We start from the raw sequence: 19,553 nt of genomic DNA, 5'->3' as shown, positions 1-19,553 counted from the left end.
GAGACTTTCTACAACCTCGGGAGCATCTACATATCACAGATCCCGACACGTGCTGTGTCCCTGCCCATGGCAGGCAGGATGGATCTCTGAGGTCCCTTCCATTCCAGGCCATTCTGTGAGTCTGTGATTCCATGTTAGATCTGGCTCCCAGCTTTCCTAAACAGGATTAATAACAATGCATGTTTTAAAACAGTCTCTGGTTAGTAGAGGATGGCAGCTTTTGTTCCATTTACAGGTCTAAATTGTCTCAGTCAGCACTGAGTCTCCAGGGAAGGAAAAAGCAGGGCTGAGCAGAGGAGCTGCAGCAGAGCAGGGAAGGGGATGTTCCCACTTCAGAGCAGGCTCTGCTGTGGTGATTTCCCCACTGAGTGAGTCCCTGAAAATGGCTGATAACAGCTGTTACAGGAGACACTGGAATTCCGGGTTACATGCTAAAGCTTTGGGAATTTAAACCTTTTTGAATTTGATATGACCTGGTGGTGCTCTCTGGATCCAGTGTGCTGATGGACTGAAAATCTGGCAGCATTTTTGATCAGTGTTTTGATTTCAACTGCCAGGCCAAGGCTCTCCTATGCTCAGTCTGCACGAGAACATGGGACAATGAAATATCTGCAAATGATACTGTACAAAGCAATGCTGGTCTCATCCTCTGTGTGGTGTGTGTACAGTTATAGACAGTTTCTAGCTATGAACTTACTCTCAGTGTCTCCAGAACAAAAAACAAAAAAACCCAAAAAAAAAAAAAAAAAAACCACCAAAAAAACCCCAAAAAACCAAAACCAAAACAAAAATAAATAAGGGCAGATATTGGCTAAAGCATTTGGAAAAGCAGTGCCCCTTAGCCATGCTTTTGTAAGCATTGTTTTTTTCCAAAGCATCGATCCATAAATTTACTTGTTTTGAGAAATCAGACTTTTATTTTTGATGGAACACTTCCAGTATAGATCTACTCCACCAGAGCTAATGGTAACATTCTTACTGGCTTCAGTGAATTCAGGATTTCAGTGCAAGCTGCATCCTACAGCTCTCATTTGCTTCCTTAAAACTGCAGTTCACCATTTGAAAACAAGGCTAAGGCTCTAAAAGAGTGATGTCTGCTGAAAGTAAAAAAATAGCTTACAAGGTCTAAAACTCCAGCATCTTGTTTCATACCTACTAGTCCTTTTTTGGCATAGTTGAGAATGATGGTATGCACACATTTAGAGAGTTTAGTATCTTTAATTAGCATTTCTAAAAATAGTTGTATTTGCAGCAATTTTTTTCAATTTCCTAAAAATATTTTATTCCAGCTATATGGTTCTAATGTGATTTCATTTCTGTGTTTGCTCTTGTTGCTGAGGATGCTCAGTACTAGCATTTGGAGAGTTGCTGGCAAGTCAGTAAATTCCATTGCTCTTCACTCCTGTAGCAGCAGTAGCTCACTGCACCTTCTTAAAGACCTGCTTACATGTGACTCCACACACTCTTATTTCCTAGGAAGAGATAATAATTAGAAACCACAATTTTTGTATTAAGGACACAAAAACAGATTTTTGTGTACATCCAGCTGAATTTGAATTCACTATTTTCTATTAAATTTAATTTGGGAGGCTTGTACATATTTTAGCCTATTTTTCATCCTAAAAGAAAACATCTGGTTTGGGTTCATTTTCTACTGAAAGGTGGAACAAGGGAAGTTATTTTGGGATCTCAGATCTTAAAGGGCCAAATACGTTCTTGATTTGCAGTGAATAATAGGAACTGCTTTAGGCCTTTGGAATGGGCATTCTCTGTTTTGGATACATAAAGCAGTGGGGATGGATTTGCCTCACCAGCTCTGAATCTGTGTGGTGACAATTGGTAGCTCAAGTCTGCAAATTCAGAAATCAGAGTCACTTTAGCAACACAGAGCTCCTGGCTACCAGAGGCAGGTGACTGTACAGAAGATTTGCTCCAGGCCTGTCAACCAGCAGAGCACTGAGGGTTTTACTGAGCCTGAGCACCCTGGATGCATAAAGCTGACTCTTTGAGTTCCACAGGAGCTTTGGAAACCTCCCTTGCTGATCTCTGCACCTCTGTGAGCTGGGCATGAGTAGGGGCAGAGTTCCCATCCTGGGCTGGGATTTGTGAGGCTGCTGCTGTTTGCCTGTTCACCCATCCCCTTCCTGAAACTCCTCAAGTTTCACCTGAGAAGTGCACACAGGTGTGTGCCTGGGGCAAGGTTTAGATGCAAGAAAAAAGAGTGTGGAAACTCTTAATGGACATAAAGACAGTGCTCATGCAAGACCTAGCAGAAGGGATACACTTTCCAGTTCAAGATGGGACTTTTAATAAAGCTCCCAGAATATTTTGATGAAGTTATGCACAATTCTTATAGGGGACTTCGATAAAATTACTTTAAAAAACCTTAAATTAGGTCAATAATCTTAATTGACATATGTTGCTGGGCCCCAATAAGAGTAAGTGTTTCATGCTGAGTTGGTGGAACAACAGACTGATGCAGTGACTTTGGTTAGGACCTGTTCTGTTCACTCCAGAAGAAGGAGTGTGCAATAAGGGCTGAGAGATCTGCTGACAGTGACAAAAAACTACAGAGCAGAAGCAATCAATACAATAGAAAAGGGCAATAAAACTCAAAAGGAAATGGGGAATGGTCAAATAAGTCACTCACATAAAACAAAATCTAAAAAGAACTACGAAGTACAGACCACAGAATGAAATGAAGAAAATAGGAAGCGATAAACTACTAAAGGATGTGGTCCTACCTTCTGCAGAACTGTGAAAAGAATAAATTAACACTTGGCTCATTGTGTAAAGTTCAATAGGATCATAAAGCTATTGAAGTATCAATTCTTTAAAGGTAACTTCTCATTGTATTAAAGCTCTCTCAAAAGGACAGGACCTAGTAATCTTAGCTGGTCAAAGATTCTAAAGGGGACTCTACAGTACTTTTAATGGAGAGAGCTGCATTAACAGGGATTAGAGAAATAAAGAGGACATCTTTTGAAATTCATGAAATAACAGAAGTGAGAAAATTGAAAGATCGAGGAGTGGGCTCTAAAACACTTGGTTACTTTCTTTTGCATGAATTAATTTTGTACTGACTTCTGTGTACATGGGAGACAGACTGTGGTAAATTTTCCAAGTGCCAGTGAGTGAATGCATGGACTGGCAGGTATGATCCAGAATTCCTCCCAGCCTCTGAAAAGCAACATCAGAGCAGTGAGGTTACTCTGGGCTACCTGAACTGGCACTAGACACAAGTATTTGAGCAACAGAATCTGAATTTCTGACTTCTAAAATCAACCTCATGACAAGGACAAGTCTATAAAGTGGTCTGGGCATGGAGGTCCAGGGCCAGGCTGTATGGCTAGAGCAGGAATCAGAGCAAGGACAGCAGAAACCAGGGCTGAAGGAATTGGTGTTGGGGACAGGAGATGGGAAGAGATAATGCCTGGTAGCTAGCAAAGGCCAGAAAGCAGGATGCCAGTCCAGAGAAATCCAAGAGCAACTGGTGCCATTGTTTATGTGTGCAGGGGAAGGCACAGATGTGCAGGACTGAGGGCAGCCAGGTGTGAGCTGAACTTGGGGCCAGGCACTGTGATGGGTGACTGGACCTGTCTGCCAGCAGAGGAGCTGGAAGGGCTGTGCCTGCTGCCATGGCCCTGCCTGCTGTGCAGCTGGGAGGAGTGTGGAAATACTCACAGGTGCTTCTTGGAGGGAGTGTGCCTGCACTGGGAATTTGGGCATCTCCTTTTACTGCTGCCTCCCCTCCTCCAGGTGAGCCCATGGCCTCAGCTATAAAGTCCTCAAACAGCAACCTTCTCCCTGCCTGTGCTGCACCAAGGCCAGGTGGGAAGATCTGTCACATCCATTCCTCTCCTCAACTGCATTCTAGAACCACCAATACTTCCTCAAAATTATGTTCAGTAATAAGGTGCTTGGGGTACTTCTGCAAAGACTGGATAACTCTGCTACTGATTTGAAGATTTAGAAGATATCCATTTAGATTGCTGAATGCTAACAGCACAGTGAGGAGAAATGGAGGTTGGAGTTTATTATCCCAGCAGGAACACTGCCTTTTACCCACACTGATGAGAGAGTGAGGATGCTATAAAGAGTTACAGGACAAAAGAACAGGCATCTTCTTTCAGGTCCTGTTAATTTAGAAAGATAAAAGCGATGATCTGAAAAAATCATCTATTTCAAAAGCTTAATTGCTGATTTATTTCTCTAGGCTATAATGTAGTGTGGCCTATAATTATTTTAAAAGAACAATTGTGAATTTCCCCCTTATTTTTGGGTGCTCAGTTTCACAGCTCCCATACTGAGCATTTTACAGACTGTCAGGGACATTCTGATAAATGTCTTCCTTGTGTGAACATTTGAGCCTGGTTGAGTCTGGACAGGGACTGAGCATAGAAACAGCATTCAAAATGGTCAGGCTTTGAGAGAGACATAAAACCATAATGGGTCCAAATGAAATTGTTGCTTTAGAAACAAGTCAAATGCTGCACCAATACCCAATTTTGTCAAAGTAAGCCAAAATGACATAGCACATTCCCTGCTGTGTTATACCTAACCATTTGAATGGAGGGGCATTCAAAACCTCTTACATGATCTTACCAGGTGCATTTCATCTCCTTCAATCCACTGGGTCCAGCCACGGCCTTCCTTCTCTCCATTCTGTACACAAAGCAGCTTATCTCCATCCCAAGACACAGTAGTCTAACAAAACAGACATGTTTGGTATTACTGTAATCTCTGATGTTATGATTAGTTTCTGTGAAGCAAAACTTATCTCTAATGATGACTGTATCTCATAAAAAGTATGATTGGATAGTGTTGTACCACTTAGGATAATTACCAAAGAAATGAGCTTGAACAGAAAGTTGCTGCTCAAATGCCTGCCAAAAACTGGAGGGATGAGATAAAGCAAGAAAAAATACCATCAAAACCATTGTGTAAGAACACACTCCTCTCTCCCTGTTGAATAATGCAGCAGCAGAAGGGCCCTTCAGCCTAACACTGTATTTGCAAAAGGAGCTGAAAACTTAAGATCCAGTTTGGCTTTTTCCACCCTAAGAATGATTCCCCAGCTGCTCTACCTGAGAACAATTCCCATTTCCTGTGGATGAACAAAGCTTTTGAATTCTGAGCTGGCCTTTCTTCATGTCTTAATCTGCCTTCCTTCACCCAGCAGAGTGGTTTGGAAGTGTCAGTAAGTTGGTAACTTTGGCAGCATCCTCCTTCTTGCAACCGAGGCTGGGGAACTTCTCGAGCCAGGAGTGGCAGAGCAAGTCAAGAGTCAGGTGCAGTAATGAATAGTGCATTCTGTGACTATTGGTGCTGTCCTGAGGGGTTCAGGAAAGCCTGATTCATGAAACTCCCTCACTGTATGACAGTGCATCCTGCAGCCTGTTCCTCTGCTCAGCATTTACAGACAATTTGCCTTTCCCATCTCCCTAAGACAAAGAGAAGCAATGCTCTGTAAAACACTTAAAGAGGGAAGAGTGGTGCACAGTTTGTGCTCCATGAGGTAGTTTAACATTAATATTAGCACATGGCCTGTTAATCAGCTTGTTTGAAGGTGCTCTGAGGACTAAATATGGAATCGCTGCCTACCTTGTAAAAGTCTTCAGCCACTGCTTGCGTGAGCAGTCAGATATGGAGAGATGAAGAATTCTGATCTGTCACTAAAGGACAATTCCTGCATCTATCCTGTGTAGTTCCTAAGAGAAGAAGTCAGCCTACATTCTTCCTTCTGGTAATTAAACCCAGTTCAACACTCAAAACCTATCCAGTCCTATGTATTTAATCTGTGTATGTCACAAACAATTAATTCTTAAATGATAACCGTGACAGCCGCTATCTTTGAATGAGTGCAGGCAGCAGCCTCCTCCCCTGGGAAGCTTTAGATGAAACCAGCATGGCAAATGAATCACTCCAGAGTGCCAGGAGACATGATCATGGGCAAGGCAATGGAATTGATCCCATCAGTCTGTCTGCACCCCATGGGGGCTCTGAGAAACAAACTCACGTGTCCTTGCTAAAAATCTCTCTGATTTAGAAAATGCATTCACAAATTCTTCTGTTCTCTTTTGTAAAGTGATATATTTAAACCAAGCAGTAGATGACATTTTATGAAACCATGTCCTTCTAATGCAAAAAATGCTAATGCAGGAAGGAACAACACATTTGGGTAAAACTGTAGCTAATGTGGTCACCATAACCTAAATCCTCTCCCATATCTCAATCTGCACACATCCACTAAAGAGATAAAGGATAACAAATAACAGGAGTCAAAGTGAATAATGTGTAATTTGCAAGTTAACATATCTACACATTTCTGATTCTCAAAAATGAATGTAACAGACAATGAATGATGAGTTGAGGGATACTGTGGAATAAAGCATTTTTATGTGGAACTTTGTTTAGGAACTCCACTTATTTATATCCACTGAGTATTAGCTCAGCATAGTTTAATCTTTAGTCTAGCTCAATAGTTACATTTGGTGGGTTTAGATGTGAATTCAGAGGCAAAACACCATGATAAAGTAGGATCCAACCTCACTGGTCCTACTAATGATCAGAGTCAGTTGTGAGTGTTACCCTGACTTACTACACTTGGGGGACATAGAGAAATATTTGTAGCAGCACAAGGAAATGTTAATTTTTAGCCTCCAAGGGTGTTTGAAATTGTTTTATCTCAGAAAACAACACACTTTTTTCCTCAGGATTTTTTTTTTTGTTTTTCCAGTCAAGATTAGAAATTATTTTTTGCAATTTGGTGATAACCACGCAGAGTCTAAACCCACAAACATTAACCAAGCTGTCTTATCAGACAATATTCTCAGGTATCCTCTGCCTTCCCTTTGAGAAATATATAATACTGAGGGGATATGAGTAAACCACACAATTCCGGATTTCTGTGTGTAGCTGTTTTGTTCTGAAGGTTATAAAGGGCAGAATACATTGCAAGAGAACATAATGTCATTTTCGTTTTTAGCAGGAACACCACTTTATGACAGCAAGATTAATCAGTGGCATCTGTATCCTGTCTTTAGGTCAAACTGTAATGTCTCAATGTCTCTTTTATTAAACCAATACACAAAATTCTCTTTTAACTCAGATTAAAACACATCCTCTCACCTCAAATACCTCTACTGAGACACACAGAGAGTGTTAGCTGAGGTTGAAGTTGCTCTGGCTGTTAATGTGCACATTCCACCCTCTACAACACCTAAACCAGAGCAACACTTGCTTTACAACATTCCCAAATATTTGAATTGGAACATAAAAACAGTACTCTAGAAGTACTGTAGGGCAAAGATTGTATGTATAATCTCTCTTGCTGTATCAATGAGCAAGGATTTATTTTTGAGGACTGGATCAGGATATTGCTATGGTATAATCAGGAGCTTGCAGACTGCTAAGGTAGCTCTGTGTGACCCTTTGGCTCTTCCTGGCACACACTCCCAAGATAAACAAACACTTTACCTTTTATGTAAAGCTGCTTTTCTTAGCAAAGTATGCCTTTGTGAGGAACCTTGTTTGCCCCCATTTTGGTAATAGCATTACCTAAGGGCTGGTGATTACAGAGCTGCTGCCAGCTGCCCAAAACGACTGCAAATCCTCCCCGGGCTGGGGGACACAGCTCCTGCTCCTTATCCTCCTCCACAGGAGGGGGACAGCCAGCCAAGCCCGGGGGACACTGCAGAGCTGCAGTTTCCAGTAACAGAACCAACAAGCTGAAAATGGAGCATTTCTCTCAAACTGAGCTCTGCCTTTTTGAGCACCTTGTACTACTCGATAATAAATGGAAGCCATTGTTTATTCCTTTCAACTACATGCCACATAATCTAGTTTACCATAAGCAAGCTTGAATCTTGCTTACTTACCACCTGCTCATACTTAACCCTAAGATGAACACTTCCTAGGTCATGTGCATGGTATTCTGTAGGAAACTTCAACAGAGAATGGTGATGGGTGCAATTAGTCAACAGTTCTATCAATGATACTAAAGCAATGCCAGAAAAGGGGATGGAGTGAGGTAAAAACCAGGGAGTCTTGCCTCAATTTAACTCTTCCCAAAACATCCAACCACCAATACTGCAGATTTTTCAGATTATGTACACTTTGTTCTTGAGGTGTAATACTAGAGACTGGAGCTCGTCTGGGAAATGGAAAAGCCTTTGAAGCCTGAGAACACAAAAAAGTACATTTTTCTTTACTTTTATGGTATGGTTTCTGTAGTGTTTCACTTTTTGTGTACTTTGATATTCTCCTTTTATTACTTAGGCATACACATGCTTTTGATAGTGATTTAATCTCTTTGTGTTATGAAGTTTTAAATTCATATGCATAGCACTGCCTGAATCTTCCTGAATATTAAAGTTGGAGGAAATGATAATTAAAGTATTCTCATTACTGTTTCCAGTTATGAGACAAGGTAGATTTATTAAATGAAATATTTAGTAATCCCTAAACAAATTCTTGACCACATATCTGCTTTTTCTTTAGCAGCAGCAGCTGTAGTGAAATGTTGCACAATTTCAGCTTCGAGTGGTAAATCATCCTGAAACACAGGCAGAGACAGTGACTTTTGTAATTTACTGAAATAGTCATCAAACATGTTATCAGAGTACTTTGCATTTCCCAGTGAGGTCTAAGTGCAAAGACATTTGGTGCTGGCTCTGCACAATATTTCTCATTTTCCTGCTGGCAATTCGTGTGTGCCTGCTTGGGTCAGAGGCTCAGCAGCTGAGGGCACAGAATGGATTTTACAGATGAATGGAAAAAAAACCCTTTTATCCAAGTAGTTAATGAACATTTTTTTGTTAATGCTACATAGATTTTTGACACATTGACTTTACAAGTATGAATTGCAGCTCCCACCTTTCATCAAAAATATGTTATTGATTTCCTATCTGTAGCACAAACACAGCAGCATCAGTTCTATTTTTCTCCTGCTTCCCTCAGTGTTGTCTCTATATATGGAGCACCAAATGACTGCAAAGCTAGGCGTGCACCACACTCCACGCTCCATCTTCAGCCAGTAAGTCTCTGCTTGGGAGAATGACAGCCCATTTTACAACTGTTATTATGATATAAGAAGGATTAAAAAATGGAAAGTAATTTTTTTTTAGGTCAGATGAAACAGAAAAATCCAATTTGAGCTGTGTCTTATAAATAACACCAAAGAAAATATCCTAGAACTTTTGGTCAAACACAGCAATATCTCTAGCAAGAAAACCATTCTCAAGATAAACCATTTCATCTGTACTAAGTATCAAAGTGATTTAAAAACCTCTTGTAAGCAGGTTTTATTTGGGGAAAAAAAGAAATGTTGATGGAACAAACTCATGTTGATGTCCCAGACAAAGTCCAGTGTAGCTGTGAGAAGGAATTCTGCCTGGTGGTCACTCCCTATGGCCTCTGTGCAGGAGGCTGCTCCAGGGGCTACAGCCATGGGCAGCTTTGTCACCTTCCCCTGAAACCCCTTTTGTCTCATCACATCTGCATCTGGAAGTTCAGCAGCAGAAACTACTGAGAAAACAACAACAAACCCAACAGAACAATTCCTGACCTTTATCTCCAGGTCCTGGTGCTGGCCAAAGGCTGAACCTATTTAGCCACGCTGTAGCTCAGTCATGGCAAAGTCTCCTTTGCTTCTGTCACTGTCAGCATCTCCAGGGGTGGCACTGCTAGAAAAGGGGCTTAGGACTGGATTGAAAAAATTTCGATGAAAGGTAAGCTGTAGTGAGATAGGATCAGATCCTAAAAGTTCCAATTCCTTGTCTTGAATCCTTGCTCATAAGATCAACAGAGCAAAGCAAAGACAAGATATGTTCCAGGGAGTAGGAAAGTGAAGGTGCAAAGCTCTGGGCTATGCAGCTGACAATATGTGGGGGGAGGAGGAGAATCAATATTTTAGACAGTGCATACTGTTTTATTTCTTAGGAATGGTGGCTTTTCTTCTTACTGAAATAAAACTGTATACAAGTAATACAAAAATAGGATAACTTGTGTATATCCCATGCCAGAAAGAAGAGGTAATCCCATCACATCAAATTCACTCTGTGCAAAGATCAGAATCGATTCTAAGACACTTACTGTTTAAATTAATGGCTATAACAGATTTATCACCTGTGTAATTTTGGCAAGATACAATTGTACATAACACTAATGGTTTGTCATTCAAAATTGGATTTGTTAAGTCTGGTTCTCAGCTTTTCAGCAGATTCTGATTGTGCTTTCTGCATTCATAACTCTCAGAGCTTTTTAGAGTTCACAAAAAGCTGAAATGTTAAACCTATCCAAACCCACTTTCCCTGCAGAGCTTGCTTATGCTAGAAGCAGCTCTGTGAATAACTAGCTCCAAAGCTTCTAATCAGCCTCGTGGTTTAGACAGGAATCCAACCCTGCAAAATGTGAAGTTTATGACATTTATACGGCCAAAGATTCTGATCATCTCATTTGCTGCCACTGTGCAAATGTTCTGAGCACATCACTTACAGAAAGGGACTAATGCCCAAGGAGCAAGCAGGGTGGGACAAGGCAGGCAAAAAGAAACTGCTCCTCCTCACTGAGGCACAGACAGAAGAGATCAGAGTCCATCCTGACAGAGCCTGCGACGAGCCCAGGATGGACTCCTGCTCTCTGGAGCCTCAGAGCGTTGACTGGAGGACTTTTCTCCACCTTTTTTGGAGAGCAGTTTGTAAAGGGCCAGAAATACCAACAGAAAACTATCATAAAGTCCACCTCTTTTAAATTACACCTCCCTCCCCCTCAAAATAAAATTAAAAAAAAAATAAATCAGGGATTATGCCAATGAGGAACTGGGGAAATTACAGTACTGCAAAGAGACAGGAGGCACTAAATCTGAGAGGAGACCAGCCCCAGCAACAATGATTCTAGAATAATGCTTGTTCCACCAAAGTATTTGAGAAAATACTTACAAGCCCAAAAGGGCAGCACTGGAAGGGTAAAGAATAAAACAGCTAAATCAGAGGGATCGAGTAAAGACATATTGCTGATCTTGCATCTTACTAGACAGGCACAATTTATTTTGAATCTTCTCACTCTGTGGGAGATCCCTCCTGCAATTCCATGTACTGAAATGCTGTTTGTTGGTTGTTGTTTTTCTGGCAGCAAAGTCTTAATTCCCAAACCTGCTCAGAACTAGATTAACAGCTGTGAATTCCATTTGTGTAACACAGGAACCTGCCTACATAGTTAAATAAGCTTCATGAACCATGTGATTTTGTAATAGGGCTTTATTCTGTCCTTGCAGTGGTATAAATCAAATTATTGCCAGAACAACTACCTCCACTGCAGTTTTCCTGAGTATAAACCTGAGAGGAATCAGTGTCACATTAGGCACGTTTGTTAATTAAAACAGAGCCATGATCAGTTTTGAGCAACTTCCTTCCCTTCAGCAGGACATGGCACAGTCAGGTGTCTGTGAACAGTCCTTGTGTCGCTGTTTCCAACACTAAATGTGAACCGTTTCACATGGTAAGAAGTATTCTAGATCTGATGAGGGGAATTCCACAACTCCCAAATCCTCCTCACCCTACCCCACCCCAGCAAGTCTTATCTAGGACTACAAGCTCTGTTAGTTCCAATAAAGGAAACAAACACCCACTTGATATCTTATTCGTGGTTATATCCCACTTATATTCAGGTTTAGATAACTAAAAGGTTAAGATGTATTATTTCCCACATTCAGTTTAAAATTCTTTCAGTTTTCTCTGTTTCCCAGTTCCCTGCCTTTGTCATTCCATTTCCTGCTTCAATGGAAGAAGAAAATTACTGTATCAGAGAGCACAAGGTTCTGAGTTACCAAAGCACCTCTCATATGCTTGGACAAATACTCAGTTATAACACAACTGTTCTCACTTATCCAAGAAATTCTGCTCTTCTATATTTAGAACATAAAATCTTTCTTGATTTTTTAACACATCACTTGCCCTTAGCCTCTGTCAAAAGAGATTAATTCTGCATAGCATAAGATAAAGCAATTAAGTCTTTCAAATGCCTGAACAGCAGAGAATAATTATAATGCAAACGTTTTCTCTGACTTTAGCAGCAGAATCATTAGAAAACTAAAAATTTTAAGAAAGTAATTTTTGCATCTGAGCTATCCAATTTTCAGTCTGCTTTGATTCACTGGATGCAAAGACTTGCAATTTGAAACTTCAGCCTTTGTTTCAGCATTTTAAGGTTTTTCACTTAACTTTTTCATAATTTCTTTACTAAACACTAAGTAAATTACACTGTGAAGGTACAGAAGGCTTATGTGTCTTGTTCCTTTGTGCTGGTACATGTTTCACACTGTAGGTATTTCACCAGCTTCACTGGTTATCACTGACAGTGAAAAAGGGAAGCAAAACTATCTGCTGATAAATGAGAGATACTTTCAGAGATGGTTTTGGATTAATTGTTTCAATAGGGTCTTCCTCTTGCATGCACAGTAAATTTTTTTCACAGTAATGTTTATATGCATGAAACAAAGTTTCATACTTAGAACAACACCTGAGATGCTAAATTAATCACAACTTGAGATTGTGGAAATTCTTTTTAAAACTGAGATTTCATGATGAGACTGGAGCTTCACTGAGAATTAAGACAGCAGGATCAAAGACTCAGTGTGAGAAATAGCAAAGCCAGAGCTCTCCATTTAACTTTACATTTCTGTCTCGGTACATTCTCCATCTGATAATATGTTGCCAATTAAAACTATGAACAAACCCTTCAAAGCAGTAGGAATTTGACTACATGCTCCAATTCACATCACGTGAGACAAAATGTAACACAAATTAATGTTCTAAACTTCCTTCTGCACAATCTAACGTACACCTTGGAACATTTGCAAGGAATGAAAGATGCTCCTGAACTTTCATTTTACGTTTGTACTTGAAACTGCCAAGTTTTTAACAACCCTGCATAGTTAAGTATGACTGAAGTTGCAGAAAGATCTCCTTCACAAAATTGCCAAGTGAATAGATTTAACTTTTATCTAGGAGATCCAATCCTGGGTGGAAAGCCTGAGAAGCATTGATGCCAGCTGTCATTTGTGATCTCTCCTGTGCTCAACTATCCCCATCTTTGGTTTTGCAGAACACAGTAACGGCATCTTTAACTAAACTGCAGGGCTTTCGATTTTCCAAAGTCGCAAATTTTCACTTCCCAGCAGAAACAACATCCTAAAGGACCTGGTGTCACCAGCTGCTGTTCCCTCTATCCCTCCAGTGAAAGTCACCCAAAAACATGTGCATGCAAGAAAGCCAGGCTGAAGGGCAGAAGAAGGACAAACTGAAATTGCTAAGGTTTATCCTTCTCAATTAACTCCCTGATCCAGAAAGTTCAGACAGGCTCCCAGGAGTGACCAACTATAAATATTTTAAAAAACCCTAACTGCAAAGGAGGAGAGTGCTTGTACTATCACAAGACTATCAAGTTTCTCATGTCAAAACTCCAACAGCAAAAATAAGTATCAGCAAAACTTTTTAGCCTTTCCTCCTCATGGACAGAACTGATTTGGAATTACTGTAGTTACACTCTACCCTGACCGGCTCAAGGATAAATTTTACAACTGAAAGGTGAACACAATTTCAGTGAATTACACACAGGATCTAACCTGTCCACTGTGCTGATATTGTTTTTACAGATATGTTAACTCTAACTAGATGATATATTCTTCATTAAAAGAAAAAACAATCTATACATCCAGGAAGGATTAATTCTAAGGTGATTTTTGTTAGTCTCCTGATGATTGCTCTGCTGTATAGATTAATGTTTAATGTGTAATTTGTCTTATCCATGTTACTTTTTACTGCTCATGTATTGCGCTCCTTGGATAAAACTTGCCCAGTGGTCTGCTCAGTCCACAATATAAATAACAATAATTGATTCACACCCTCTCCCATTACACAGGCTGACTATTAATGATTAAGCCTTTTATGGCATGCAGTTCCACAGGCTCTACGTGAACAAATGGAACACCAAGAATGATATTTAAAGTTTGCTTTTGTGGTGGTTTTCTTTCTAACACAACACAAGGAGTGGTCCAGTATCTCTTATAATATCCATGACTCTTCTCTCACAAGACTCCTGCACTGTTGGAGTCGTTTTGCTGCTTAACAACTGCAAATTTTGCCTGACATTATGGTTATCAGATTTGGACTGAAGTCACTTCAGCAAGACAGCTTCTTGTACTGCTTTGCCATTGACAAAGCAGAGGTCTCATGTAGAAAAGAAATCTTTAATAAGAAAATCGAACTGTAAAGCATGATGTGCTGCTACAAGGCAAATGGAGCACCAGTGGTCAGTGACCTGGACTGTCCAGCTACAGCCAGACACCACAGAGAGACACAGAGATCTCTGGGGGGGTTGTGGAATTACACCCCTAAGTCCTTCTTAAAAAACCCCAGTCAGAGACAGCGACTACCCCTGGTTGGTTGGGGTTTTTGCTTGTTTGTAACAGGCTGGAAGCTGCTGATACCTTCAGCTTCCAAGGCTGAATAAGCACTTCCCACTAAACAGTAAACAGATAAATGTTTGAGTAACCTTTGAAAGTAGGCTGAACCAGCTTCTATGCCAAATCAATCAGCTGTTGTAGTGACTGAAATTCTCTCTCTCTAGTTTCTTTTTTCTTGTTTAACATTTTGAATCCTTCCCTTATCACTCAATTTAGCAAAATAGGGTAGAGAATCTTGCTTTGTTAAAAATAATAAAATATTACTTCTTTCCACCATGCAGAGGATGGTTTAGTTCTCCTTCAGATGGGAATTAATGGTATTCAAGTACAGATAATGCTTACACATGGACAGTTCCATGCACACACAAACCTTTGGAGTAGATGTTTTGAACATTGCTATCTTTGATGGCAATTTAATTACCTCAATCTTAAATCTTTCCTTGGGCTCATAACTGTTCAGTGAATCTGGACTTCAGTATCCTAAGAGCATTCCAGGAGACAAAAATCACAAGATACCACTGGGGCACTTTCCTAAACACAAATGCACCTGCTCCTCCCTTCTGTGAATGTTGGATTCTGCACTCTCATCAAACTTGTACCCTCTGGAACAAGGACTACAGAGGGAGTTGCTGAGGCAATCAGTAGCCAACCATTCTTTTTCTCTGGTTTTCACAATTTTTTTCCCTCTCCTACCATGATCAGAGCAAAAGCAAATTTGCAAATCTTAGTGTGAGAGAAAAGTATTGGTTTTAAATAGCACTATCTTTTTCAGAATGTAAAACTATTCATTCTCTTTTATGAGATTTCTCCTCTAGAGTCCCTCCTGAGATAATTTTCTTTTATTTGTCAACTTCCCAACTGTAGAATATTGCCAGTGTCATGCTGCCAAACTAATAGGTGAGAACTTGCTATTGTCAAATTTTTCCTCTGTAAACTGATTATTTATCAGTCCTAAATTAAAAAGCAAAAAGACTTCATAAAACAGAGCTATTCTAAAACAAAGTCCTCAGTGTTTGCATTTTCATTTCAGTGAGATTTGTTCCAGGGGGCTAATTAAGTGTGTACTCTAATAAGAACACCCAGGCGATCTTTAAGCACTTGGCCATTCTCACACAGGAACAGTGCCTGACCTGGCATTCAGTGGATTTCCTCTACTGTAAAACCTTATTCATTAAAGAGGTTCTGGAAGTGACCCTAGATGTCATTTTGACTAACAAACATCCCAGTATAAATGAGCACAGCTTCACTGAGGTTATTATTCGCTGATTGATAAAATTGCTTTGTGCTCCTGATTAAAATTAGCATTCCTCTAATTTAAAGGCATGCTCAAAACTGTAGGTACCTCTTGGCAAATGGAGAAGTACAGAAATAATTTCAGGAATAGTCACCAGGATGGTTAAAAGCTGTGTTCTGTGAAAGGTCTCAGGTTATCAATATTCATTTTGTCCATTGTTGAAGTTCTACTTCTTACCATGCACTTGCGATCATCCACCCCAGATAAATCCTCCTCAAACTCCTTCCCTACATCAAATTCCATGATGTAGTTTCTAAAAGTGCTTAGCGTTTTAATGATCATATGATCCCCGTTTTGAAGGATTTCTTTGTCAGGCTTTAGTAAGTTTGCTATTTTTCTTACAGCAACATTTACATCTGAAAAAGAAAAAGAGTTATTTTTATCCAGGAAAGTCTTCCACAAGAAGCAGCTTGTTGCTTCTAGGGAGAACTGAAATGAACAAAGATAAATAGATGTCCAAATCTTTCAAACCAGCCTTCCGATCCAGAAAAAGTATGTAACCTAATTCTTATAACTTAAATAACTTAATATTTCAGTTTTCTTATTATGTGAAAGCTATAAAAAATACAATTTCTATTTGACAGTTAATAAGGCCTCCAATATTTCTGTAGAGATACTAACACAACATCAAATACAAAACCACAAAATTGCATTAAGTACTACATAGAACCTTTATTAAATATAAAAATTTTACTGCTTTTCAAATAATAGGAGATTTTTAATGTTTGGAATCCACCGCATACCTCTTCAAGCTATGTAGTTTATTGTCTGTTAATGTAAGCTTCAAGATGGTAAGAAGTAGAGTCTGCTTAAGGCAAAACAATTTTGCTTAAGGCAATTCTTAAAGTGCATTTCTGAAAAAAAATACTTCTCAAAAAAATGACTCATGACTGTACAAGAAAAAAATCTATTCACGTCGAGAATAAGACAGGTGGCATTGATTATTCATTCAAGAAGTTTGAAGGGAACCTTACCCAGTGCTTTCAGATACTCCTCAAAATTGTCATTGCTGACCATTTTCCAGTACCCATTGAAGTCTGCAGGCATCCCTGCTTCAGGTTATTGCCAAAATCACCGGCTCAGAACCGTGGGTTGATTCTGCACCACACAACTCACTGCCTTGCTTTGGGGCAAGTTTGAACTCTGGTTTCTTTTATCTCTTTTTTAGACCATGGAGCTATGCAAGTCCTTCTAATCCGATTATTGTTGAAGTGCCACCTTTAAATCCTTCTACAAGGCTGAACCTCTGAGATTTCTAATGGCAGGAGGATGACTTGATTTTAAATGAATGAAATAGTCACCTTTCATATTACTTGTGTAAGGGAAATCCATTTTAACCGCATTACTCTTCATTCTTCATGCCACTCAGAAAAAAACCCCTTTCAAATAGCTTTAGTTTAGGATATTAGCCAAAGTTATAAAAGTGCTTATCTTGTGTGGTTTTTGAGCCAAATTCTTCTTTCTTGAATAGGTTTCAGCTACTTTATGCTTTCTTTCAAGAAAACAATCATACAGACCTTTTCAGTCAAGCCATTTGTGTCTGCTATTCCTTTAACTTGTTCCACAAGCTCCTGAATGCTGAAGAGCCACCATATCAGAACTCATCCTGTACAGGCCACCAGTTGTTGGCACCAGTGCTTGGCACCAATCGACGGTGGATAGGAACTGACTCTCACCATCAGTTTATTGTCTTACTGCACGACTTTCATACCTGCTCTCTGAGTTCTCACAGGCAGCTCCTTGCAACACTCACTCCTTTTCTCTTTCTTCCACACAGCTGGCTGATTTCTTTCTGTCCCTACCATGACTGCCTGACCCCATCTGTCCCTAGCACACATACTAACCCTTACTGCTCCTAATATGAACACCTGACCCATCTGTCCCTAGCAGACATACTAACCCTTACTGCTCCTAATATGAACATCTGACCCCATCTGTCCCTAGCAGACACACTTAACCCTATCTGTCCCTAGCAGACACACTTAACCCTTTCTGTCCCTAGCAGACACACTTAACCCTTTCTGTCCCTAGCACAAACACCTAACCCTTTCTGTCCCTAGCACAAACACCTGACCCTTACTCCTCACAGCAGCAGCCACCTGACTCCAACTCCCCCTTGACCAGCTAATCCACTCTTTTATAACACCCATCCTTACTGGACCACCCTTATTGGACACAGCTGCACCCTGTTAAGAGCAGGCCTTATTGGACACAGCTGTGCTCTATTAAGGCAGGCCTGTTCCTACTCTTTGGTAATTAGTCCAGCTGCAACTCCTCAGGGGCGAGATTGCCTTCAGCACTATCTCTATTCTCCTACAATCCCTCCTCCCACACCACCAGTGGAAGCTGCTTGGGCAGCTGGGGGCTCAGAAGGACCAGTTAGGTGGAAACTTGTATTAGGAAGCAGTGGTTACTCTGTACAGTGATAAATGCTACAGCACTGCTGCATGAATGCTTTCAGTTGAGGAGCTCTGAAACACAGAGGGAGCAGTTTATAGAGTTCTGTATTCTCTGAAAGTGACTCCTGTCAGAAATGAGAGACACTCAATCAGCATTAACAGGCAACCAGCAGAGAGGAGCGTGGATTTTCCCCACTGACATCAGAACTCAAGTACTGAGCCTCTCAGATGTTTGCATGTGGTACAACTGAAGCCCCTACTGGATATTTGATCTCCTCTGGGGCTTTGGCAATTGCTTGCTCTTGAGAAGACTCTGGAACGGAGAAGAAAAGAAACCCCCTTATCTTAGGTTGCAATGCGCGATGTAACCTGACGTGTGTATTCTATAACTATTTGTTAAAACCAGGTGGGGCAGTTTTCTTTATCTCTTCCATGACCAGTTCCCTCTCTGGGAAATATCTTCTATTAATGGGCCACTGAATGTCACTGCAGTGTCACTTTTAGATAAAAGGTCTGATATCACTACCTCATCCCATGGGGAGATGCTCCACCCAGGGGAGGAGCCAAGCATTCCTACCTGGATACAATCTGACCTTGGAACCCCACAGCAGCCTTTGCCCACTGCATTCCCAGAGGAGCAGCTTTCTTCCCCACTGCATTCCCAGAGGAGCAGCTTTCTTCCCCACTGCATTCCCAGAGGAAGCCCAGGCCCATCTCCACCAGCCCTGGAGCTTCAGAGGAAAACTCCACCCTTGTCCAGGATCCCTGCTCCAGCAGAGCCACAGCTGGCACTGCAGGAGGGCTGAGCCACCATGGGATGGGACTGCTGCCACCTCCCTGACCCACAGGGTGCCAGGGCCTGTTCTGACTCTGGCAGTGTTTTCGTACTACTACATTTTATTTTCATTTCCCTAATAAGTTGTAGGTTTTTGGGTTTTTTTAATTTATTATTTATACACACTAGTAAAGAACTGTTATTGCTATTCCCATATCTTTGCGTGAGAGCCCCTTAATTTTAAATTTATAATAATGCGGAGGGAGCGGATTTACATTTCCCATTCCAAGGGCGTCTCCTGCCTTCCTTAGCAGACACCTGTCTTTTCAAACCAAAACACTGCTTTAAATGTGGGGAGGAGGACTGCCTGTCTTTTGAGAACCCGGAGCCTCAGAATTGGCAGAAGTAGCACGTGCATTTTTAAGTGCTTGCATGAAAGAAAGATTGATTTCCACATCTTGGCCAAATCACCAAAAATCAAAAAAGCTATTCAGGGTCTTATAAAGTCAAAGTTTAGAAGTAATACACAGTTAAACATATATCTCTCTCTCAAGTTATGGTTCATTGTATTTTGCTGGTTTAGAACAGTAAGGACTGCAGAATTACCAGTTAAGGAAATAC

At 40.6% G+C, this 19,553-nt stretch overlaps 1 protein-coding gene across 2 annotated transcripts; it reads right to left on the bottom strand.

Moving 5' to 3' along the window:
* Positions 1-1,198: 1,198 nt before the first annotated feature.
* On the bottom strand, positions 1,199-17,534 carry RBP1 (retinol binding protein 1). 2 transcript variants are annotated; one of them, XM_068201294.1, is made up of 4 exons: positions 16,733-17,477; positions 15,936-16,114; positions 4,606-4,707; positions 1,199-1,472 (listed from the first exon to the last, which is right to left on the bottom strand). In XM_068201294.1, the coding sequence occupies exons 1-4, from the start codon at positions 16,803-16,805 to the stop codon at positions 1,419-1,421; spliced, it is 408 nt and encodes a 135-aa protein (XP_068057395.1). In that variant the 5' UTR covers positions 16,806-17,477; the 3' UTR covers positions 1,199-1,418. The 2 variants fall into 2 exon arrangements, with proteins under 2 accessions (XP_068057395.1, XP_068057396.1); XM_068201295.1 differs by lacking the exon at positions 1,199-1,472 and adding an exon at positions 3,719-4,144 and having other exon boundaries at positions 4,607-4,707; positions 16,733-17,534.
* Positions 17,535-19,553: the final 2,019 nt, after the last annotated feature.

This window comes from Anomalospiza imberbis, chromosome 10 (genome assembly GCF_031753505.1).
Source record: "Anomalospiza imberbis isolate Cuckoo-Finch-1a 21T00152 chromosome 10, ASM3175350v1, whole genome shotgun sequence".
Lineage (NCBI taxonomy): Eukaryota > Metazoa > Chordata > Aves > Passeriformes > Viduidae > Anomalospiza > Anomalospiza imberbis.
This window is presented reverse-complemented; position numbering and strand designations above follow the sequence as displayed.

What these genes read in the sequence shown, in the direction of transcription:
- RBP1 (XM_068201295.1), bottom strand. Translation starts at nt 16,805, where the DNA reads ATGCCTGCAGACTTCAATGGGTACTGGAAAATGGTCAGCAATGACAAT. An exon ending in TGGATGATCGCAAGTGCATG is followed by an intron (nt 4,708 to 15,935) that starts GTAAGAAGTAGA and finishes CTGTTTTGTTAG; the next exon opens with ACTACTGTGTCTTGGGATGG. An exon ending in GAAGGAGATGAAATGCACCT is followed by an intron (nt 4,145 to 4,606) that starts GGTAAGATCATG and finishes TTATCTTTCTAA; the next exon opens with ATTAACAGGACCTGAAAGAA.